General features: G+C 35.3%; 1 protein-coding gene across 1 annotated transcript; it reads right to left on the reverse strand.

Annotated features, from left to right (window-relative positions):
• Positions 1-297: 297 nt before the first annotated feature.
• Positions 298-876, reverse strand: LOC145035680 (zinc finger BED domain-containing protein DAYSLEEPER-like). Its single transcript, XM_078984190.1, has 3 exons — positions 549-876; positions 407-462; positions 298-324 (listed from the first exon to the last, which is right to left on the reverse strand). Exons 1-3 carry the CDS (start codon positions 874-876, stop codon positions 298-300), a joined length of 411 nt encoding a protein of 136 aa, XP_078840316.1.
• Between the last annotated feature and the right edge of the window lie 20,105 nt (positions 877-20,981).

Genomic DNA, 20,981 nt, shown 5'->3' on the forward strand with positions numbered 1-20,981 from the left:
CCCCTGATTTATAGGATTAAATTTGTATTTTTTTTTTTTGCTAAAAAATTGCTTTGTTTTAGACTAAAAATATTATTTTTAATAACTTTAAAAGCTTAAAACCTAATCTTTTAGAAAAAAAATACAACATTAAGAATCCAACATTACAAAACAACCATTCCAACAATCTTACAAAAAAAATCCAATATTACGAATGCAAAATACGACAAATCCAAAATTACAAATATAAAATACCAATTTGTCCAAAAATTGACTAATTCACTACATCTTCAATATCCATTAATTTCCTTCAACTCTTCATTCATTGACATTTGAATATCCTCCCTAAATAAATAACAATAATAATAATAAAATAAATTGTTATATTAGTTTATTCAATACAAAATGCAAAATTTGACAATCTTACCTCAATTCCCTTGTCGTCTTCATCGGAATGTAAACCATCACCATCAATAACATAACCTAACAAAGAAAAATAAATAAAGGTAATAAGCAAAATATTTTAAAATGAATAAAACAAATAATGGTTCAAGCAAATTCATACATACCTTTTTTACACACCCATAGCCAATTTTGAGTGCATATGATAGCTTCAATTGTGGACGGAAAAAGTCTACTCCTATGTGGACCAACGATTCTATCACTTGTAGAAAAAGAAGACTCTGAAGCAATATTGGATATAGGAATGGCTAATATGTCTTTTGCAATCAAACACAGTGTAGGACACTTAACCCTATTTAACTTCCACCAACCTAACCTATCAAACTCATGAATCCGGGGTAAAGTGTCTTCCTCTAAATACCTTTCTAAGTCATTTTTTACAAAAACTTCACTAGTAGAAGAATTCCATGAAAAGAAAGCGTCTAATGAGTCCATGTTACTTATAGGATCTGCATCTCGACTAGAAGTGGGCTTACTATTAATATCGTCATTACTTGCTTGACTCATATCACACACACACACACAAACACACACACACACACACACACACACACACACATATATATATATATATATATATATATATATATATATATATATCTTCACAAATTTGACGTACCTTCTGAATTTCATCTTTTGCATTATCTACTCCACAGATAATAGGAAAAAAAAAATACTCTAGGAGCTTCATCTTAAACCTTGGATCCAATATCGTCACCATAGCCAACATCCCATGACTTTCTTTCTAATACTCATCAAACTTTGCAATCATATTTTCACACATTTCACTTATTTCAATGAAACTAGATGTATCCTATTTCTTTAGAACAATCTTTTTTTCACATATTTTGGGGAAAAAATGTTGGTTGTTGGATATTTTGTTCCTGAAAATAGTTCTATGACATTATAGAATATTTTTAGTCAATCACAAAGCTCACTTTCCAAAGCCCACTCTTTCTCATCAGGTGTACTCTTATATTGGGGTTGATGTTGTTGTAACCGATAAAAGACCTTCTTGTATTTCAAAGTCGTGGAAAGCATGAAATACATAAAATTTCATCGTGTGTTACAGTCAACAACTATGGTTTTTTCACAAGAAACATTATCAAACTTTGCATTTTTTTTGAAATGTATCAAGTCTTTTTGGTGTAGCTATCCAAAAACTACAACTGTTACATACTTTCTCAATCCCATGTCCGAGAACATCCAACCCACTCCTTAAAATAAATTCGAAATACGCGCAGCACATCGCATATGAAACAAGCTTCTACCCAAAATCAAGCTATCAAAAGGAAGTTTGTCAACCATCAAATCTATCATGCAATTATTTGTTTAGCAATTATTAATAGTTAAAGTTGATAATTTTCTATCTATGTTCCAGTCCAACAAACTATCCCTCAACATATTAGTTAATTTCTCAGTAGTATGGGGATATGGCATATATATATATATAAACCTACCAGTTAACAAAATAAATTCAATTTAATTAAAGAATGCATATGATAGATTAAACAAATTAATATAAATTAAGTATTACCTCAAAATACGACTTTGTAATTGCCAAGAATCATCAATGAAATGGGCTGGCATTGTCATGTATCCTTTTTATGGGTAGTTGATAGTCTACATGTCGGTAGTTATTGCAATCCTACCTTGAATACTCTCCAAAAAATGCTTCATCCTTGCATTTTCCTCACTGTACAACTTCATGACATCAAATCTAGCTGTGTTTCTACAAGTAGGCTTAAAAAGTGGTTGGAGCTCCTGACAAGAATCTCTAAAGCCTTTGTGTTCAACAATTCTAAGTGGATAATCATGTTTTTTGATCATTTTAGTAGATCAGTTCACGAATCGTCATAATTAAACCATTGTGTTGTTAAAATTGATCCCCCACTTTCATCCGTCTTAAATCTTTTTCCGATTAACTGACTCTAAAAATCATTATTTTCTTTTTCCCAATTCGTATTTTTCATGACTTATGGTGAGAATGCATCCTGTTGGTTCCTTTTTGCCTGTATAAGTAATTTCCTTTCTACAATACTTACAAACAATATTTTTGGTTCCATTAACTTCTTTATAGGTGAAATGACGCCATATTGGAGATATAAATTTCATTTGTTTCTCGTTACAGTTAACTGCAAAATTGGCGGTATCATTAACCGTGTTTGAATCATTGGGTTGATTCGGTTCTATTGAAGACATACTTACAAAAATCTGAAAATGGTTCACACAAATAATCGGTGAGAAATCGTGTATATGAGTTATCAAACAATGTATATGAGTTATCTAGCTAAAAATACATGTATGATTGAAGTGATCAGATCATGTAAGGTAGAAACTTATTTGATTTAGATCCACAAATAGTTTATAGAAGTTTAACATATGTATATAAACAAATATGTAGGCCCATGATAAATCAAGAATTGATCAAACATAAAACATCACTAAAGTTATAAAATTACACCATAACATCCAGTTTGAGTTTCCCTTGCTATATTCATAGAATCATGTTCAAAAACTTCTATTACAATTCTAGTTTGTGAAATTGATCAAACATAGAACATCACTAAAGTTATAAAATTACACCATCAACATCTAGTTTGAGTTTCTCTTGCTATATTCACAGAATCACAGTTGAGTATATTCACAGAATCACAGTTCAAAAACTTCTATTACAGTTCTAGTACGTGAAATTGATAGTAGCAAGCAGCAGATATACTGTATCAAATTATGAATCTCAGTTCTTTCCATCACAAACAACTCATATAAATCAAAATCTGTACACTAGGAATTTCCAAAAAGATACATTAGGAATTTCCAAAAGAAAACTATAAGAAATTGAAATATGTTCACTGAATACACCTTAATTGTAATCAAATTGCCTAATATAAATGGAGTTATGATAATAATTAACACTTATGTTTGAGAAATCAGTGAGAAATAGAAATCGTGATCCAAGTGGTAGAATTGATTGTGAAGACCAAAGAAAGCTCTCAAATCTCAGTTGTATCAGATAAGGAAAGAAGGAAATTAAGGATACATTACTGTCAAATGTGGAAGGGCGTCAGCGGCGGTAACGGGAAACGTCAAATGCAGGTCGCCGATGGGAGTTGGAGACTTGGAGAATTGTGAGTGGGAGAACAGGCCCCACGGGAAGGAAGCTGAAATCAGAAGTCCAGTTGAAGACTCGAAGCTGGAAAGTAGTCATTCGTATTGTGAAGACTAAATACGCATTGAGAATTGATGGAAGAAAGCCAATGCCCTAATTTCCCATTTTTAATTTACATTATATATATATATATATATATATATATATATATATATATATATATATATATATATATATATATATATATAAAATGGGGTCCCCACGGGAATACGGGATAGAAATACTCACTCCCGCCCTGGTCCCGAAAATAAACGAGAGTTAATCTCGCACCCACCCACGCCCCCGCCCCCGCCCCCGCCCCCGCTCCTGCTTCTGATTTTTTTGAAATCAGTCCCGTATGGTATCGGCGTGCCACGGGAACGGGATCCCGTGGGGTTTTTGACATCCCCAAAAGGATTCGAATATGAGCTCAAAGGGAGTGTGGAAGGAAAGTGTTGTGGTGAGAGGGAGGTTGATAGTGTGAATAGCAATGAAGAGAGCTTTAACCCAAAACTTAGGTGGAAGGGAAGCTTAAAAAAGGAAGGTGAGCACAATCTTGTTTATGGAGCGGATGACACGTTCAACCTTTCCATTTTTTTGAGACGTGTATGTACATGAAAAGCGAATCTTGATGCTTTTGGTAGAAAAGAAGGAGAGTAAAGAGCCATTGTTAAATTCATGACCATTATCACATTGAAACATTTGATGGATCATGCTTATGAAGCATTTGGAGCACTTGGACCTCAATGGAGCACTTGGGGTTCAATGAGCATGTGACAAAGGAATGAATCTTCTGAGAGAGGAATGGATCATCAAACAAAGGAAATGATCAAGTGCCAAAGGAATGGATCGTGTACTTGGAAGAGGTTTGGAGCACTTGGAAGGGATATGGAGAAACAAGGGGTCCTTGTTGCACTACATGATGAAGAGATGGGTCAAGAGGGATGCTCTTGCGCCATCTTGTTCTCGTCTTGCGCCATCTTGTTTTCTTTTTGAGCTATGCGTGGCTTTGTTGAGCCATGCATGTTCCTGTTGCTCATGGTGATGTTGTTTCTCCAAGATTGATGTTGTGCACCATACTTGATGCTCTTGCACCATTTAGATCCATGTTGCGCCAACTAGGGTTGTTGTTGCGCCATGATGAATATATTACGCCATCATAGACCATCTTGGTACATGATGTGCCATATTGATTCGTTTGTTGTGCCATGTTGATCAAAGTATGCCTAGAAGATGATAATGCTCAAGAATGTTCCAAAAGATGCTGCATGGTGGATTGTGATTGGTTGACACCCTTCACGGGCAAATAGGCTTGGCCCATTAGGGTTTTAGGTTTGATCCCTCAAGTATAAATAGGGATGCATGCTAGGTCATTTTGTATCTTTAATTCTAGAGTGATAGAATAATCTCTGTGTAATTGCACTTGTAACCTCTATGTTAAGAGCCCTGAAATAAAGAATACTCCCCTCCTGGCCGTGGGCGTAGGTCACCTTGACTAGACCACGTAAATACCATGTCTTGTGTGCTTTTGGTTTTGCTAGTTATCTGCTTTACTTCCTAACAAGTGGTATTAGAGCTACGGTTTGTATTCCTGTGATTGAAGATGTCTAGTCACAAGTTTGCTTTGGAGAAGTTCAATGGCTCAAATGACTTCACTTTGTGGAAGGTGAAGATGAGGACTCTTCTGGTTCAAGAAGTATGTGCGAAGACATTGGAAGGAGAGGCAAAAATTCCAAAGGACATGATGGTTGATAAGAAGGTGGATATTGTGAAGAAGGCACATAATACCATTCTATTGAGCTTGATAGATGAAGTACAGAGGGAGGTTGTGGATCAAACAACTGCTTCTGGGCTCTGGGATAAACTTTGTGACAAGTACAAGATCAACTCGCTGACGAACAGGTTGTATCAGAAACAAAGGTTGCACACTCTTAAAATGTCTGAAAGTAACCAAGTGAAAGATCATCTGGATTACTTCAATCGTTTCATCTTGGATCTACAAGGTGTTGATGTGAAGATTGAAGGTGAAGATCAAGCGCTCATTCTCTTATGTTCGCTTCCTAACTCATATGAAAATTTCATTGATACCTTGCTTTATGGTAGGACAACAATCACTATGAGTGATGTGAAGGACTCTCTGATGTCCAAGGAACTGAAAATAAAAGTTTCATGTGGAGAGGAGGGGTCCAGTTCCGTTTTTTATGTAAGGAGTAGGAGGACACACGAGAGGAAAAGAGTAAACATAGGGAGATCATGTTTAAAATCAAAGTCTAATGGTTCATTAAACATGAAATGTTATATATGTAACAAGAAGGGGCACTTCAAGAGAAATTGTTGATAACTGAGGAATGGGAAGTCCACGAGTGAATCAAGCAACAATAACACTGCTGATGTGGTTTAGGAAAGTTCTGATGAAGGGGAAGATGGTGATGTATTGATTGTGTATACATCAAGTTTTGCTGATGCTTGGGTCTTGGATTCTGAAGCATCCTATCACATTACGTATAATCGTGACTGGTTAGATTACTTCAATGATTGGGATGGCACAGTCAAGATGGGCGATGATTAGGTGAGCAGTATCAAAGGTAGTGGCACGGTGCAAATCACGATGCATGATGGCATGGTTAGGAAGTTAGATTGTTGGTACATTCTGGAACATCAGAAAAAACTAATTTCTCTTGGCACATTGGCTAAGAATGGGATAAGGTACGCTGGTGAAGGTGACTAGGTCAAAGTGACCAAAGGCTCTCTGGTTATAATGAATATGAAGATAAATCGTGGAGGGATCTATATCCTATAAGGCAGTATGGTTATGGGAACGGTGGATATCTCACAATCCTTGAATGAAGGTGATGACAAAACAAAGTTGTGGCATCGTAGATTGGGGCACTTGAGTGTGAAGGGCATGCCAGTTCTAAGTAAAAAAGGACTGCTCGGTGGAAAGGCTACTAGAAAGATGAAGTTTTGTGATGTATGCTTCAAGGGAAAGCATCGTAAAGTGAAGTTCGGTATCGGTCAACACACAAGCAATGAAATCCTGGAGTATGTTTAGTCAGATATGTAGGGTCCTTCACCAGTGAAGTCTCAAGGAGGATGCTCATACTTCATGATGTTCATTAATGACTATTCATGGAAGGTTTGGTTGTACTTTCTAAAGACGAAGAATGAGGTGTTTTTGAAGATCAAGGAGTCGAAGACCATGGTTGAGAAAAGGACTCGAAAATAGGTCAAGACTCTAAGGACTGCTGCTGGTGTGTATAAGTGGTGGTAGCAGATGATTGGGTTGATGAGATGTCCATGAAGACAGATAAGAACTATACAAAAAGGCACCTAGTTGCGTTGGTCCAACAATAGGGGTCGGCTGTAGATATGGTGTGAAGCTCGAATGTGAATGCACAGCTAAAAGTGCTGATGTGAGGCCTATTGATGTGTAACCTATTAGATCTAGTCATAACACTATTGAAGTAACATTCTATCAAACAACAAGAACCTTATACCTTGGAAGCTAGCATAAAAATCTCGTGCCTCTGATGGTTCACACCGAAACCCTAGCAACCAGGAAAACTTCTTAGGAGAGAGGATGAGAGTTGAATTTTGACTATCTCTTGATCAGATGAGTGGGCGAAATTTGTAATCCTAAGGTCCCTTGAGGAATACTTTGTAACCCTTACTTGATTAAAATATCTTAACTCGAGTAATTATTTGGTTTCCTAAGTATCTCCAAGGCACATTCTAGAATCCTAAGGAAGCCTATAATTTTCGGCAATCCTAGGACTATTCTAGAATTCGGCTTTTGTTCAACTATTGAACAATTAGAACTTAGGTCCTTGCACATTAAATTAATCTAATTCATCCCAAAATTAATTCCGATTAATTTATGATTAATTCTTAATTAAATAATACTATTTCTAATTAATATATTATTATCATAACATATTAATAATTCATTTCTTGCTATTTATTAATCATATAATAAATTAATAAATTATTCTCTCTCCCTCTCTCTAAAAATCATCCTATTCAATTATCAGGTTTGAGGGCAACCCAAAAGGACTTTATTTATTAATTCAAGTATATACCAATTTAGTTATCCACTTAGATGCGTAATCCAATAGTCTCCCACTTGGATATGTCTATAACTATAATTTCCAGTATAACTTCCAATTTATCAACAAAGGGAGCTTCCAAAAGCAACTCCAGTTTCTGATCTGATCATACATTAGTCCTAAGATAAGTGATCAAATATTCCTTCATTCTACAATATATCATATGGATATGACACATGGATTAGAATCAATCTCATTGTCTAAATTTTTTTTCTCGATTTCCTGATTTGCGATGACCTCATAAGACTTACTAATTGAACACATCAATTTAGTCCTGGCTAGGCCCAACACTATAAGTCAACACCAAATTACTGAGGGTCCCAAAGATATCGCTTTTCCCATCAGGGCAAAAGGAATGAATAAACATTGACTCATATGCTCTTATCCTTTACTCACCAAATTGCACAAGATACTCCGTTTTATAACATCAAGTTACTGATGCATTTTCGTAATACCAATGTCCAACCGACTTGTAAATTACAACTCATATATCTCCATTTTAAGAATATAAGATTTTATCGTCTCATAATTACTCGTGATATAATCCATGAAGTAATTCTCTAAGCTTGGGTTTATCCAATACTCAAATATCCTTTTTTCTAAGTACTCACGAACATTGTAGCAACATAATTTCCATGTCTAAACACCTTAGACAATCTACAATATAATTCATTATAGTCTTCATTCAATACTTACTTCCTAAAGTATGATCGATTGTGGAGCTTCGAATATTTAAATTATTCAATAAGTAAAACATATAAAACGAAACACAAGAATAAATAATTGACAAAGGTAGTAAATAATAGTCATAAAAAATATATATTATTCAATCACCAAAACCAATTACATTTATTCTATTACAAGTTTCAAATGAATCATATAACTACTAAAACTAATATCATCTCTCAAATCAATGTTTCTAGCATGTTAACTATGTTTAACCATACTTAAAGCCTTTGTGAGAGGATCTACATGATTATCTTCTGAGGAAACTCTATTTTCTATGAGATAACCTTTTTCAACTCTATGTGTGATATAACGATACTTTTTGTCTCCATGTATTGATCTACCTTGATATCTCGGTTCTTTGGTCAAGGCAACTGTTCCTACATTATCAAAAAAAAAAGTTTCATTGGTTCCTGGATGGTTAAAACTACTCCGAGACCACTGATAAAATTCTTCAGCCAAGCTGCTTCCTTTGATGCTTCACTCGTTGCTATGTACTTTGATTCACAAGTATAATCATCTACCGTGTCCTACTTGGAACCTTTCCAAGTGACTGCTCCTCTATTTAACAAAACCACCCAGACAAATTGAGAAAGAAGATTCTCTCTATCTGTTTGAAAGTTAGGGTCACTATACCTACTAACTCTTAATGTATCACTGCCACCAAGGACTAGCATCAGATCCTTTGTCCTTCGTAGATACATGAGAATGTTCTTCATTGCTGTATAATGAGCTCTGTCAAGAGTTCCCTAAAAGAGATTGACCATGCTTAATACAAAAGACACATCACGGTGAGTAGATGTCACATCATACATGATCGATCCTACAACTAAAGCATATGAAACTTGACTCATATCCTCTATCTCTTTATTTTTGCTAGGGCTTTGAGTCTTACTCAACTTGACATTACTCTAGATAGGTAGTTCTCCTTTCTTGGAATTTTCCATACTACCATGTTTTAGTACGTTATGCAAATGTATACTTTTACTAAGACCAATTAGTCTTTTCTTTCTATCCTTTAAGATTCTTATCCCAAGAATATAGGCTTCCTCTCCTATACCCTTCATAGAAAAACACTTTCCAAGCAAAGAATTTACTTCTTACAAAGTTGGAACATCGTTTCCTATAAGGAGTATGTCATAAATATACAATACTATAGAGGTGACTATACTCCCACTAGCCTTGACATACATACAAGACTAATCTTCACTCCCATTAAGGAAAGCGGTTTTGACATCCATCTACCATATTTCATAATCATTAAAGGTAGCTATGGAAAGAATTATCCTAATAGACTTTATCTTAGCCATTACTGAGAATGTCTCATCAAAGTCAATCCATGGGATTTGAGTAAATCCATTCACAAGAAGTCGAGCCTTGATAGTGTGTACCTTTCCATCCATGTCGGTCTTCTTCTTGAAGATCCATTTGCAACCAACTGCACTCCCACTATCCTCTTTTCATATAAGCTCTCTCTCTCTCTCTCTCTCTCTCTCTCTCTCTCTCCCTCTCTCTCTCTTTCTCACGAAAGACCCCTATTCGTGCTATAAAAACCATGTTCTCACTAGGCCTGTAGAATAAATATTCAAAATACTTTTGTGGGTAACCAATGAAAATACATCTCGCACTTGTGGGTTCTATATTGTCATGAGTATCTCGTCTAAGGAAAGCTTCACAACCCCAAACCATGATATGGGAGGTTGTTACTAAGGCATACCCCATACAGAAATAGGAAGAGAAGCTCGAATCATCATGGAATGAACCATGTCTAACAAGGTCTGATTATGCCTATTAGCTACACCATCAAGTTGCGGTATCCAAGGAGGAGGCACTTGTGAAACAATTACACATTCCTGAAGATAGTCGTGGAACTCGATACTAAGATACTCTCCATCTCTATCTGATCGGAGCACCTTTATCTTCTTGCCTAAATGATTCCCGACTTCATGTTTAAACTCTTTAAAGTTTTCAAAGGTCTCTGATTTATGATTGATTAAGTAGATATAACCATATCTGCTACACTCATCTATAAATGTCACATAAAATCGATTAGCATCCCTTATGGTGGATCTAAAGGGTCTACATATATCTGTGTGTATCCGATACAACAAACCCTCACCTCTTTCATAAGATCTAGTGATAGGTGATTTTGTCATCTTCCCCAAAAGACAAGACTCACATTCATCATCCACCCTTAAGTCAAACGATTCCAACACTCCATCCTTTTGGAGTTGGGCGATGCATTTGTTGTTAATGTGACCAGGATGACAATCCACAAGCATGCTGTGTCTAAAACATTAGACAAATCAGTATGAAAAACACTATTACATAATCTATCAACATAAATAACAGTTTCATACATATCATCACAAGGTAAAGCTTCAAAAATAAAACTACCATTCTTATAAACCAACATCGATCCATTCATATCAATAAGCAAATATTGAAAACCTTTTCTAAATAGTGAATGAAAAGAAATAATGTTTTGCATCATTTCTGACGAATAACAACAGTTAACCAAATCTAATCTAACATCACTACTAAGCGTAATGTAACATCCCGTTTAAATAGAATAATTAAATAATAAACCCGGAATGTCGAGAAGTAATTTTTAATATTAATTTAGATTATTATATCCCAAAATCAATTAATAATTAATGGGGTGTTGGTTTCGGGAAGCCAAATGACATGATTTAGAGTTTCGGGGGTTAAAGTGCAATTTTGGGACTTATTTTGTAAAGATTTTCAATGGCTAGGGGGTGTTTGGTATCATTTGGACTTAATATGAAAGGATTTTTGATGGATGGGGCTAAAACGGTAAATTATGTACCTAAGTTGAAAAGAATTTGTCAAGCAGGGGCTGTAGGGTAATTTTTGGGATTTAAATTGAAAAGATTTCTTATGGAGGGGAACTAAACGTGTAATTTATGAAAATGTTTGAAGATGGACACGGGTTGAACCCGTCACCCTTGTTAGCCTCCATATATATACATCATAACCCACATGCAACCTAACCCTAATCCTAAAACCATACACCAGTCGCCACCCTTGTTTCTTACCTCTCCGGCCGCCGCCCCTCCAAGCTGGAAACATCAGTCGTTCCGTTGCCAATGAAGACGTTCACCGCAAGCTGGCGTTGTCAAAGAGATCAGAAGACAGGGACCAGGTTGTCACTACTGTCTCTCGCCGGTAAAGGCACACTCCTTTCCCCTCTCTTCACTCTTCTCTTCCTCCATCCCGTCGAGAAGCAATCACCTTACTTCTGTCGTTGTTGTCATTTCCGGCGAGAAATTAGAGAAGACGAGTGGGAGAATCAAAGCAATAAGTGGAGAAGTGTTGGTGTTGCATTCGTTCACTAGATAGAACGTGTTTTCTATGGCCTCTTCTCCTTCTTCCATGCACTAAAACACCTCCATGAACTCCAAGAACTAGAAGTCATCGTTTTTAGGTTATGGAGCATATATTTATATGTAGGATTCCAAGGATAATGGGTATAACCCAAATTCATACCCATGGGTTTATCATCCATGGTGCATGTGGCCTAACTCTTTATGTATTCATACATAAACTTAGTCCAATATGGATCATAATCCCAACACATATAGATATAACCAACTACCATAATTAGTCCCCATAGATTTAATTAGTTTATTTTGATCACTAAATTAATTCCAAACTAATTCTTGATCAATACTAATTAAATCATATGATTTTATATTAATATATTAGAACTTATAATATATTAATAAATTATATATAACCTCTTCTCAAAAGTCCATCCTAACAAGTTGTCCTAATGATATGCAATCCAAATGGACCATGCTACTCTTGGGTCAAGTATATACCAATAAGAGTTATGGGCTTAGACATCTAATCCAACAGTCTCCCACTTGGATAAGCCTAAAACTATTATTGCAAATACAACTCCAAAATCCCGACTAGCAATTGTATCTCTTAAAAGCTGCTGTCGAACTCTGACCTAGTCAATGACATGTCCATTAGATAAGGGATCAGATATTCCTCCATTCAAGATATCATATGGATTGAGACATGGATTATAATCACTCTCTCTGTCCATCGGTTTTTTCCTGATTTCTGATTTTATGACGATTGACTAATTGAACAAATCAAATTAGTTCAAGCCCAACCGAGCATTTAGGTTTGTCATCACTAAATCATTGAGGGGTCGACATATATCGCTTTTATCCCTCTAAGGGTAAAAGGAATGGATAAACTTCAACTCATATGCTTGCTCTATTTACTTATCAAATCACACACAACAATATGTTTTATAACACCAAGTTAGTAGTGCATTTTCGCATTATCAATGTGCAACCGACTTGTAGACTCAAACTCATATCTCTCCATTTGAAGAATATAGGATATTATCGTCTGATGATCACTCGTGATAAAATCCATGAAGTGATTCAAATAAGTGTGGGTTTAATCCAATACTCGAATCTTATTCCAGGAGCACTCATGAATATTGCAACTATGTCTAAAACACCTAGACAAACTACATACGCATTCATGACAGTTTTGCCTCAATACTTACTTCCAAAATATGATCAACTATGGATGGTTTGAATAACCTAGTTATTCGAAAAGTCAAAACATGCAAAGTTAAACACAAGAATAATACTAATCCTATATGGCCCCAAACCTTTTGAGTCATATTGATTACTCTTTATTCATTGTATAATGATTCAAATAATCAACTTAATACTTGAACTAAAATAATAGTTGTCCCATGCTACAAACATTCAGACTATGTTTACCTATGGTCCTTTCTTTGTGGAATAGATCAATTGAAAACATTTCAATGATGCTCATTTCACAATTCCAAATCCTTATTATAATGTAAGAATACAAGATTCTTTGTCATTTACTTAAATCTGTTAGATTCTAAACTTATATGCAATGATCCTCTTGTAATGACTATGCACAAAAGTCACAAAGACTTGGAAACAGGTATTACAAAGTATTCTATGGTGAAAAATTTCATGGAAATGAAGTCTCATATTCAAAGTACATTCCTTTGAACATCCTTCTTGCATTAAGTTTTCTAATCTTACACAGATTTAATGTATATCTTCTACCTATGGAAACATTTACATATTCCCATTTTGACTATCACTTCTGAAAAAGAGTCGCATCCTTTCAGAATATGTCAATATGGTCCTTTCCAAAATTTACATCATACTTCCAACTGTCCATGAGCAACCAATCTTTGGTAAACCTCATATTGTCCATGACAATTGCTTAATCATTTTAGTCATATCTAGTTCTATTCCTTTTTCCCGCTTAATGCCCTAGGCATTTGGAAATATTAGAACGGTTGAATATTACAACACATGTAATCGATCCTATATCCGAAGTATATGGGACATGATTCATGATGTCTCACATAAAGACATGATAGTAGACCAGTCTTTTGCTATAATATTTCTATTTTCCATGTTCTCATAATTTGAATTATGAAAAGGGATGCCGTAATCATAATCGAATTTTAGAATGCAAATAATATTTCCATATATAGAATTTCCTTACGTTAAACCATTCCAACATAACATTCATATATATACTTGACTAAATTTGATTAAAATCTCAATCTAAGCTTTTAGAATTGGATTGAAGTATAATTTCCTCTCCCTTAATTATAGCAAAACAACTTTTAAAACCCTAAATCTATGCAAATTGAAATTTTGTTTTCTATAATTAACATTGCTAACTTGCAACACTTAACATAATAATCATGCTCCCACTAACATGATAATTATATCCTTATTAGAATAACACTTATGCTCCCACTAGCTTTGACATGTATCAAGAAATTAGCTGGACTTCTAGAAATCAGTACTTTATTGACTTTTATTACCAAAGTCAGATTTCTGATATGAGATGCTTCGATAAGACTTTATATAAGCTTCCCAAAATCATACACGTTTCCTTAGATAGCTCACATGTGTGTCTAAATAATTTTAGAAGTATGAAAAGGGATACCATAATCATAGTCTCAAGTGTTTAGACCTTTACCATTGCTCACAATTCGAATTATGAAAAGGGATGCTGTAATCATAATTGAATTTGAGAATGCAAATATCACAATTTCCATCTCCTTAAAATCTACTTAGTGAAAGCGTTTCCTCACAATCATTTCCATGAATTGGAGAGAAACCTTATGATGCTTGGATTTTATGGTGTATGTGTTCCTATCCATGTGATTTTGTCAAACCATAATCATAAGACAAGGTTAGCGATAAATCCAAACTCATATGGAATGAGCTTGTTCAATCTTAACTTCTTGCCACTTGATAGCACAAAGGCCTACCATGTCTTCCAAGTTGTCATGCAAATAATTGAGAACTCATAGAACTCACATTCATAGTCAAGTTTTAACTGGAATGGGCACATAAACAAGAATATGTCAACACGATAGGTTACAAACCTCAAGTCGTGTGCTACTAATAAACAATAGGTTTTATTCTTGATTAGTTCTTGAAACTTTTCAAGATCTTTAAGACTCCCACTGACCTCTTGACATATACGATTCACTTTGTCAAGGAACATTACTTGATAAACAAATATTCAAGAGTTAGTGCAGATTCTTATCAAGATAAACACTTCACACGTTTGGTCTTAGTTGGTCTTTGTTTTATCAAAAACATCATCACTTACCAATTTTAGATGTACAAGAGTAGAAAAATTTTTACTTTACATTTTATAAGTGTTTTAAACCTTCTTAACATTATGTCACTCAAGGCTCGATCTTGGAGTGTTACTCTAAGACTCAATTTTGGAACGAAGTATGATTAATCTTTTGATTTAACCATTTCAACAATTCACGATTCCTCTTCTTAGTAAAAAAAATGCACTAAGATGTCCTTAGAGGATCAATTGTGATATGGTTTTTCATAATCATTAAGATGATCATAAAACATGATACTGAAGTACTCTCCCATATTTTTAGATTGGAGAAACTTTTATCTTTCTGCCTAATTTGATTCTTCTCATTCATCCTGCCATACGTTGAAACTTTTCCAATGTTTCAGAATTATACTTAAACTGGTAAGCACAACCATATTAACTAAACTTCAGTAAATCATGACGAATAGCCTTATCGTTCTTTGTAATGGACCTGATCAGCGCACAAAAAAGTGTTCCCGATCTCTTAGTCATTCAGTTGACTCACATATACATGTGAACAAGGAATTAGTCTTAATTTCCCAACGATGAAAATTCTTATTCATCATACAATACAAGTTTCATGATTCCAAGTTTCTATCCAACTAAAACTTGGGTGATGAGAATCTTTCCTTATTTGGTGAATTATGACACTACCACAAACGAAAGAATCAAATCCATTTTCCAATATTGCTATCAATGGAATCATATAAACAACAATTTTCACAAATGCCATTGTAAGGATTTTCTTTATAAAAACTGTGGAATTTTTTTTCCTTACAATGCAATGAAAACTATGTTGTTATCAATTCCTAAGCAATCTATCATAAGTCTTAAGCAGCAGCTCCAAATTCTGATATTTGAATCATGCGATCGAAATCCACGTTCACGATCAGATTCAACATACTCTTCTTTTAAGCTTCCTCTATTTTTATCAATTCTACAAAACATCAAAATGCGACCTAGTCACATCATGTAATAAGAATCTCCAAATAGGAACTTAATAGAGTTAGATAGTGGACTTACCTGAAGTAGAGTCAAACTTTTTGATTTTACCATCCTTATGATCTTTCAGGCAAATAAGGTAGTTTCGCAACCAATGCCCCTTCTTTTAGCAATAGAAACATATGGACTCTTTAGGAATGGTAAATGGGACTATCTCAAACATAGCCTTTTTCTTTACCATTTGGTTATCCGGGTTGACTATGGCCGATCCCCTTCCATCGGGAAGAGAAGACTTTTCTGAACTTCCAGTGTTTCCATTGTTAATGTATGTAAGTTTGGGAAGTATATCTTCCAATCAAATTTTCCTTACCAGTGCTCCAAATCATTGCTGATTCAGCAACATCAAGCAAATAGGTAAGATCATTAAGGGTCATGTCATGGTCTGTCACATAGTAGTCCTTAATGAACTCACTATATGACTCAGGAAGCGATTGACAAACCTAATCAACATCCATCTTCCTCGAGACTTCGACATCCAACTCTCCCAGCCTGTCAATATGTAACTTCATCTCCAAGATGTGAGTACATATAGACATTGCTTGCAAATAGGGATTGAGTGACTTTCAACTTTTCAAGAACTTGTTGGTTAGGGAGAATAATTGGAGGGGGTAGAGGAAGTGAAGTATGATTTCTAGTCCTATTAATGCACAACAAATGGATTAATCTTTCACCTTGATCGCCATGTGGGATATCATATTCATTAGGAAAGCTCTATCAAAAAGGACAAGGAAGACCATAGTTGTCATAACTAGACATCTATGAGCGAGAAATTCAAGCAAGTTGATTTAAATCCTTATTATAACACCCAATATGAAATATTAAGATTAGGACGCAACACAATATTTTATAACTTGGAAGAGGGATGCGTAATCCAAGCTACAAAATATTCAAAGGTAGGTAAACGACGATTTACCAATTTCTACCATGGAAAATGAAAAAGAATTTTATGTCTTAAATGGATTGAAATTCCTAGATCCTTTGAGATACTTTGAACTATTTAATGGCATGTTTAAATCTCAATTGTGCCCTTCATGTTTGTGACTGGATGCTGAGGATCACAAACAAGGAGTGAATAACCACGCAAATTAGCTTGGTACACTTAATGTTATGACCGCCTAATCAATGTGCCGGTTAACAACAGACGCTCCATTGATCTATGGTAACAATCAAGCTACCCTTTTCCACGCATTTTCAGTCTCAGATTAGTGTTGTGCTGGTTAACCACACATGCTCCACTAATGACTTAACAAGGTGCAAAGTGCAATTGCATGGGTTAGAACCAAATTCACATTTTCCTAAAGTAACTAAAATTGGGAGTTTAATAAGGTTTAGTTACTTTATGTTTCTAATTATACTTTTAATGAAGGGAAAATTAATGTCCTGTCCTACCCGTTCGGCTAACGACCCTCCACCAGTCAAGGTAGCGGTGGGTGAGAGTGGACACCCATTAAACTGCCATTTTATAGGCAATAACCTTATACCCCCTTATAGACAGGCTTCGTGAATGAGGCCTACTAACGGTAAGACTGACTTACTCTTATATATATATATATATATTAACTTTTAATATTATAATAGTATAAGAGTTGAATTTTAACTTTTAAAATTCTAAGGGTTGGAATTAAAGTATACATGGGGGGTTAACTTTACCAATTCCAAAACTTGAGGGCAAGTTTTGAACAATTCAAAAACTTTTGGTTTCCATAACTTATGAGTGTAATATGGTTTTTATGGAAGATTTTTCAAGTTTCATAACTTGAGGACAAGTTATGGAAGACATAAAACTATTTTATGATGACATTTAAAATAAGACCTTTCATTTTATTCATAACATGAATCTTAATGAACTCAGTGAGATAACCAGTGAACGTAACGATCTAGATCAAACACATAAGTAAAGATAATTCGCATCAACAATCTTCAAGAAATTAGTTAATCACATAAACCAATACAAATCTTGAAACTTTAACAATTATCCTTTATTTGGATGAGTATAATCATCACCATAGCATCAAAATCAAATTTTATGAACAAAAACATTTTCTGGTAATGATCCTAATCCAAAACAGACCAAAAAAACTCAAAAATCTACATTCTGGACAGCCAACTCGTCGAGTGCATGAGATGAATCATCGAGTTGGTCAGTATTGTGAGTGGAATCGACAAGTCAGCCATCCAACTCGGTGAGTCCAAGTCCAAAATCATGCAACTCAGCGAGTTAACCAGTGAACTCGGCGCGTTCTGCTGTCAGACTATAGAAAATTTGATTTTTTTGCTTCGAAAACCAATAATAACATCAAATATAATAGAAAACAACCCATGGCTCTGATACCACTATTGGGTTTTGTATACTACAACATCCTATGGTGCACATACAACCCTAAGTGCATTGGATCTATGTTTTATTTAATTATACATGTAATAGTGTTTCAAAGAATTAAACTTATAACTAGCATGCAATTGACATAAACAATATTAAATACTAGTTAGGATGACATACCTTTTGTTGTAGCTTGAAACCTTGTAGTATTTGACCTTAAGAGCTTAAAACCAAAAGTATGAATGCCTCAAATGGCTCACAACACACCTAGGACAAATGTGACTCTTGAGAGAGAATTTCCATGCACTAAAACACCTCCATGAACTCCATGAACTAGAAGTCTTCGTTTTTAGGTTATGAAGCATATATTTATATGTAGGATTCCAAGGGTCCTGGGTATTACCCAAATCCATACCTATGGGTTTATGATCCATGGTTCATGTGGCCCAACTCTTTATGTATCCATACATAAACTTAGTCTAATATGGATCATAAGCCCAACACATATAAATATAACCAATTACCATATTTAGTCCCCATAGATTTAATTAGTCTCTTTTGATAACTAAATTAATTCCAAACTAATTATTGATCAATACTAATTAAATCATATGATTTCATATTAATATATTAGAACTTATAATATATTAATAAATAATATATAACATCTTCTCAAAAGTCCATTCTAACAAATTGTCCTAGATGATATGCAACCAAATGGACCATGCTACTGTCGGACCGAGTACATACCAATAATAGTTATGGGCTTAGACATTTAATCCAACAAAAACTCCATGGACACTAGTCATGGTGGCTACGCCGATGAAGAAGCTATTACCGCTGATTACCACTGTTGCCCGCCTTCTTGGGTCACCATCGCCACCGTACGCCACCAGGTGGGTGACTGGACTCATTTATAAAAAGAAGAGCATGTGTTTGTGTGTGGTTATGTTGGCTAGATTTCATGAGAAAAGCCACCACCACCACCACCACCGTGAGGTGGTGGCTGCCACCATCAACCACCGCCGACCACCATAAGGGTGGTTGTGTGTGTTGATCTTAGTGTTTGTATGTTTACTTGGGATTATGTATTGTATATTGTAATCGGTGTAGGAATAATAAAAAGAAACTCATAACCACCACTGTGAGGTGGTGGCTGTCGCCACCAGATGTCATGTTGGCTGGCGGTGTGCTTTGTTTTTGTTTAGATTTCGTTTGGGATGCTTGGATAAAAAATGGACTAGAACCATAACCACCACCATGAGGTGGTGGATACCGCTATGAGCCACCAATGACTACCACTACCCGATGTGGTAGTCGGTGGTGCTCGGCTTATGAATCCCTAGTGGGCTTAATGAAACCCTAATTGATCTAAAGACTAGCTTTTGGGCCTATTGTGTTGTGATTGGGTTGGAAACCCTAATTAGGGTTTAGAAAACCCTAATTTTGGAAATATGGATTATGGATTATAGGGAACCGCACTAGAATCAATTATTAGATTGAAAATGTTAATTAATAATCACTTGCAATTTACCTAAGGCAATATTAGACTTAATGGATTAAGTCCTTCATGGGTTAAATAAGAAACACTTCAACCTAATCATCATTTCATGTGAAAACCCTAATTTACTTGGGCCTTGAGTTGGGCCTTCCTATTGGGCTTTGGTGATTGGACTGTTGATGGGCTATCCAAGAGCATGTAAATGGACTAAAATAATTAGATAGGCTTTAGGATAAGGCCCATGTGAAGGACTTAGGACCAATTTGGAAAATTGGGCCATAGATGGGCCATAATTAGGCCTTTATGATTACGAGATATTGGGCCATTGGAATACCAAGAGTTTGGACTAGAATAAATGGATGGGCCTTAAGGTAAGACCATGTAGGGGGTTGGACCCAATTTGGAAAATTAGGCCATATGTTGGGCTTTGGCCTATTACTTGACTATTGGGCCTTTGGAGTGTGAGTTGGACATTGGGCTTGGAACCCAATTATTAATTGGCTATTGTTTGATGCTGACAGTTTGGGAATCTATTAACCAGCAGCTGGAGTTTTATCCGCATGACTTCAGCAGTGCCAGGTGAGTTGTCCTCACTATACTAACAGGGTCGAAGGCACCAATGCCGACCCTTTTCAGATTTGTATCCGAGTTTAATTCACATTATGCTTTATGATATATATCCTGGTTATAGGATGGTTGCTATGTTGGAGATTGGTTAGATCAGTATCTTGGTTATAGGATGGCTGCTATGTTAGTGATCGGGTAGATCGGTATCCTGGTTACAAGATGGTTGCCATGTTAGTGATCGGGTAGATCGGTATCCTGGTTATAGGATGGTTTCCATGATTAGTGATCTATTAGATCTACTTGACTATTCGTTTCTATGTATGTGCACATGTTTGTTGGTGTGACAACCCGAAATTTCTATTCTTTACGAACATATCATGCCAATAGAAGTAAGAACAGTAGCTGTTATTTTTCAGACTTATTAGAATAAGGGTGAGTATTTCAGGATTTACATTTTAAGAGTTATCAGGAGAGAGGATGCCG

The sequence above is a fragment of the Lactuca saligna genome, chromosome 3 (assembly GCF_052625555.1).
Source record: "Lactuca saligna cultivar CGN05327 chromosome 3, ASM5262555v1, whole genome shotgun sequence".
NCBI lineage: Eukaryota > Viridiplantae > Streptophyta > Magnoliopsida > Asterales > Asteraceae > Lactuca > Lactuca saligna.

Bases quoted from the DNA above. Each gene is read 5' to 3' on its own strand.
- LOC145035680 (XM_078984190.1), bottom strand. From the start codon at position 876: ATGGACTCATTAGACGCTTTCTTTTCATGGAATTCTTCTACTAGTGAA. The intron at 463-548 runs GTATGTATGAAT...TTTCTTTGTTAG, and splicing joins GCTATGGGTGTGTAAAAAAG to GTTATGTTATTGATGGTGAT. The intron at 325-406 runs GTAAGATTGTCA...TTATTTATTTAG, and splicing joins AAGACGACAAGGGAATTGAG to GGAGGATATTCAAATGTCAA.